Raw genomic sequence first — 5,417 nt, 5'->3', positions numbered from 1 at the left:
CACTTTTCACAAAAACAAACCTGTGTGTGTGTGTGTGTGTGTGAAGCGAACAAACATTAAGTGCATGTGCTTATGGAGATTTTCCATCTGTGCTCCATGTAAACTAATTAGTGTGCAGCACTGAGACACAAACAGGCATCCTGTGAGGGGTTTCCCTCTGTCAGGTGAATCTGTCGTCTGTGTCTCCATGGCAACCGTCTCCCTGCGGCCCCTCCCTCACCCGAGGAGCTTCCTCACCTACAGCAGGTGAAACACGACTGGCTTCAGATCCGCCAGATACACTCGAACAATAAAGATGTGAAATATTACAATTTTAAATAGCTGTTTTATATGTGAATATATGTTAAAAATATATGCATCACAGTTTCCACAAAAATATTGAGCAGCACAACTGTTTTCAACATTGATAATAATCAGAAATGTTTCTTGAGCAGCAAATCAGTATATTAGAATGATTTCTGAAGATCATGTGACACTGAAGACTGGAGAAATCAAAATACAGCTTTGATCACAGAAATAAATTACATTTTAACGGATATTCACATAGAAAACAGATATTTTAAATTACAATAATATTTCACAATTTTACTGTATTTTTATTCATATGCATATGATAACCCTATACAAGCTATGCCAATAAGTAAGAATTTTTATGCCTGTAATCATTTTTTGGGGGGGATATTTCAGAGCATCAGAGTTAGATCTATCAATTATTTTTAAAGATTTATTTGATTAATTTCTATGTCTGTCACAGGTTTTGCTGATGGTGGGATGTGGTGTACCAGACACATTGAATCCTCTGGTATGTCATACGGGTGACGTGATTGTGAACACACCCATTAACACAAGCTGTTCCTGTTTTTCTCATCCGCAGCGAATGAATTTGGAAACAGATTTCCTCTCACTGAGCTTCAGTGCGTCTCCAAACAGCACAGACTTTCAGCAGAGAAATGCCAAAAGACAGAAAAACATTTCGTCTGCAGTTTCTCATGCTGATGTTCTGCATGAAAACTGCAAGAACAGCGGCTCCTTTACCAAAGTTTCCCATTCATTTCTATGAAGGAAATATAGACATATTTCCAATCATCAATTTGGTTCTTTTGGGAAAAAAAATGTTTCGCAGTTCAAGTAAAGCAACATTTTCTCACCTGCCAGCAGAATAAAAGACACTAGACATACATAATGCATCAGAGTTCAGCTGCTGGAACAGAATCCTATTAAATGCTGCTTCTTTTAGCCTCTTTTACATTTTATTTTAGTTTTTGCTTTTACTTGAAGTGACAAAATATACACCAGAAAAAAAAAATATAAAAAAAAAATAATTTCCCCTCGTGTGAGTGAGTGAATGAGTGAGTGTGTGTGTGCGTGTGAGTGTGTGTGCGCGTGCGCGTGTGTGTGTGTGTTGGTTGTACTCACAGTGGTGAGGCGCGTCTGTAACGGAGACTCATCACTCATGGTCCAGAAGCATGTGTGAGACGCCTGTATGAAGCACAAGAGAAAATAACAGGCAGTCAGACGGACAGACGCTCGTCCATCATCAGGACCCCTGAGCGCTGACTCAGCAACATAAGCAGAATCACTGCAGAACGACCGTCCATCTGGATCAGAACACATCATTCCAAATATGGTAAAGACGCTCGTCCATCATCAGGACCCCTGAGCGCTGACTCAGCAACATAAGCAGAATCACTGCAGAACGACCGTCCATCTGGATCAGAACACATCATTACAAATATGGTAGAACCATCACTTCTACAACAAAAGACTGCTTTGTAAATAATCTTCCCAATTTGTCTCAATTCCTCAGAAAATTCAACAGCTCAGAAAAACTTGATGTTTTCTATAAACTATTGACTTTCTCTTTTCTAGCACTTTAGATACGGTTGCTCCTTTACGCTTAAGGATGATTAAGGAATACAGTCCAACACCGTGATGTAACGAGCACACTCGCACCCTAAAGAGAGCAGCCCGGAAAATGGAGCGCAGCTAGAAGAAAACAAAACTAGAGGTATTTCGTATTGCATGGAGGGAAAGTACTTTCTCCTACAGAAAAGCTCTAAAAACTGATACATCTACTTACTTTTCATCTCCCTTAGAAGAGAACAAACACAACCCCAGGCATTTATTCAATACAGTGGCTAAATTATAGAAAAATAAAGCATCAACAAGTGTTGACATTTCCCAACAGCACAGCTGTAATGGCTTTATAAAATACTCTACTTCCAAGATCGATACTATTAGAGATAAAATTGTAACCATGCAGCCGTCAGCTACAGTATCACATCAGATAGTGTGCTATAGATCGCCTGAGGAACAATTCCACTCATTCTCTACTATAGGAGAAGAAGAATTGTATAAACTTTTTAAATCATCTAAAAAAACAACATGTGTGTTGTTCGGGAGGCAGACACACTCTGTCAGTTTAAATATAGATTAAAGACCCATCTCTTTAACCTGGATCCAGTCTGTATCCAGATCAGACGGTGGATCAGCAGCTAGAGACGACCTCTACAGCCCTGAATGTCAGCGGAGACCACGTCAACTAAAAACAGATCCCCAGTGAAGACCTCATCACCTCGACAGCCATCGGCACAAGACCACGGGAACCAGACGAGTCCTCTGCACAATCTGACCTGTGCTGCAGCCTGGAATTAAACCACGCCATGCTAGTTTGGTCTGGTCAGAGGAGAACTAGACCCCCACTTAGCCTGGTTTCTCCCAAGGTTTTTTCTCCATTTCTGTCACCGATGGAGTTTTGGTTCCTTTGTCTTGCTTAGTTGGGGACGCTTGACTGATTGCACAGACACTATTGAAGAGAGCTGAACTGGATGATTACATCACTGAATCATCAATGAACTGACTTTAGCTGAAAAATGACTCTGTCCTCTTGCATTATTGACAAACTATTTTCCTGTTTAACATTGTAAAGCTGCTTTGACAGAACCAGTATTGTATAAAGCACTATACAAATAAAGGTGACGACACACAAACATTTTATTTTAATTTTAAAGTTTTAGTAATTTTGTTTTGTGTTTTTGTCATTTTTAGTAGTTTTTGCTTGTGTGTATAGTTTTTATTAGGTTTTAGTTTATTTAATTTTAAGTTATGTTAGCACTTTAACAAACTAAATGAAAACGAGAAGTAGTTGTATACTATTATAGTTTTTGTCAATATTTTGATTAGACGTTATTTTATTTGTTAATTTTTTATTTGAATTTTATTTAAAGTTGTATTAAATTTGATGTGCTGTCATTTTTATTTAAAAAGTTTTTGTTATTTCAGTTCAATGAAAATGAGATGTTGCCTTGGCAGCTTGTTGAAATAAAATATATTTTATTTAATATATAATAATATTTTATTTCAAGTAATGGAAATGTTTTTATGGTTTTAGTTAATAATAAGGACAGGTCAAGATATTTGTTATTACTGACACATATTGCTGAGTTTATGCGGGTCATGCAAATGTTAATGAATGTTATATTTGATTTCTCGTATATGACACAGGTGGTCATGTGACGCGTGTCCTGCTGCGAAACGGACTGAGACGCACTGGACTGAGAGACACTCCGGTAGGACCGATGATGCAAACACTCACACACACACGTCCAGTGAACTAGAAGCCATAAACAGTCCGGCTGTGCTTGATTCAGCATTCATTACAGCTGTTTAACTCTCTGACCGCACACACACTGACCATTAACCAGCGACTCAGTGCTTCCTGTGCATGAGTGATGCTGGGAAACTGAGCGGCTCACAGCACTGAGTATTCATGAGGAAAACACACACACACACACACACACACACACACACACAGAGCAGAGCCAGAGATGCCCGCTGATGTCACTGGGGCATTATGGGATTGATGGAGGATGCTGTGGCGTTCAGTGCTGATAACTGCAGAAAGTAGGACAGCAGAATCTACAAGCACTGCAGTTACACACAGCATACAGCGCTCGTGTGGGCTATTCACGGAGGAAATCTCTTTTCTTACATTTTTACATTTACATTATATATACTGTAATGTAACTGTAATCTCTTACAGGTACAGAAAAAAATGTGTAATTAAATTATAGTTACTTATGAAAATGTTAACGATTACAAAGTGGGTTCAATCTAAATTTTTCACACACCCACATACAGATTTAATTGAATTCTTTCATAAATTGCATTGACTGCTGTAAAATATGAGACACCAATGTTCAGGATAAAGAATAGGACACATGCTTATTTGATAACTGTTTTATTTATGGTAATAAAATATGAGAAGAACTCAGAGTTAAACTGTGTCAGAACAAATTCAGCTTGATGATGTCAGATAACACTTCAGCAAAACATGCTCAGGTCAAAGTGTCTGAATCATTTTAGTCCACTGTATGAAGAATTTTTGGGTGTAATATGTCAGAGTTTACTTTATTTTTTCTCCTCACTTACATAAATGAGCTATAGTGTCCTGCACCCACTAGTAAACAATATGTCACAAATTATATCTGGTGTCTGAATAATTTTTGGTTTGACTGTATTCACACACACACACACACACACACTCACACATATATATATTTGCTGGAGCTTAATAAACTCCGCGCCACTAGCCAGTTAATTAGAATAATTAAAGCCTTTCAGAATAACTGATCAGTATAAGCTCGCATCTGAAGAGAGAGAGAGTCAGTGATGCTTGTTTCACGCGCTCTTTACATGTGAATGTATGTCGCGCGTTACATAAATCATATTAAAACTCACACAACCGTCTTTTGCTGCGCACTGACGCGACGCGCTGCTGACTGACGTCATTATTCGTGTTACGATCCAGAGGCTTGACGTCATAACTCGAGCTCGACGCGACGCGGCAGATTTCCATCATCGCGCGGACACATCAGCAACCCAAAGACGCGTTCGTTTGTTTGTTTATTGATGAACACCAGACGCACGCAGAACGCGCCGCCGCGCTCCACACTCGCTGCATTTACAACAATTTGCATTTCCAACGCGTTAAACGCAGGCAGACAGGACGCGCGTCGCTAAACAGCATCACTCACCTATGTGTAATTCATGCTGTCCGAATGAGGGACGCGTTATAAGCGCTCGCCGATGGCACAACGCTCCAGCAGCGCGTTACATTTCATCCGAATGGCAGCCGGACTTTATGAATGAAGCGGAGCGACGCCACGCCCACTGGCGCGGGTGACGCGAGCGCTGGGATTCTCCTCATGTGCGTCAGAGAAGAGGATGAGGAGGAGGAGGAGGGTGGTGCTTCACTGCAGAAACCACTGATTCACAAAACCAGAGCAAAACCCGAAGCGGGTCTGAGCCACACTGCCGCATGACGTCATGAACTGATGAAGATGAAGCAGGATTTCTGCCGCTTTACACACACACACACACACACACACTCTCTCTCTCTCTCTCTCTCTCTCTCT

The 5,417-nt window shown here is 40.2% G+C and overlaps 1 protein-coding gene across 1 annotated transcript in view; it reads right to left on the bottom strand.

Annotated features, from left to right (window-relative positions):
- The window catches only part of LOC107665630 (voltage-dependent calcium channel beta subunit-associated regulatory protein-like), a gene marked incomplete at its 3' end in the record, with an annotated part of 7,102 nt that extends 1,794 nt beyond the window's left edge, over positions 1-5,308 (bottom strand). The window contains exons 1-2 of the mRNA XM_016456569.1: positions 5,037-5,308; positions 1,417-1,479 (exon numbers count right to left, since the gene is read on the bottom strand). Coding sequence (XP_016312055.1) covers positions 1,417-1,455 — 39 coding nt within the window. The remainder of the gene's footprint in view (positions 1-1,416; positions 1,480-5,036) is intronic.
- Between the last annotated feature and the right edge of the window lie 109 nt (positions 5,309-5,417).

This window comes from Sinocyclocheilus anshuiensis, unplaced genomic scaffold (assembly GCF_001515605.1).
Source record: "Sinocyclocheilus anshuiensis isolate Anshui unplaced genomic scaffold, SAMN03320099.WGS_v1.1 scaffold711, whole genome shotgun sequence".
In the NCBI taxonomy this organism is placed as follows: Eukaryota; Metazoa; Chordata; class Actinopteri; order Cypriniformes; family Cyprinidae; genus Sinocyclocheilus; species Sinocyclocheilus anshuiensis.
This window is presented reverse-complemented; position numbering and strand designations above follow the sequence as displayed.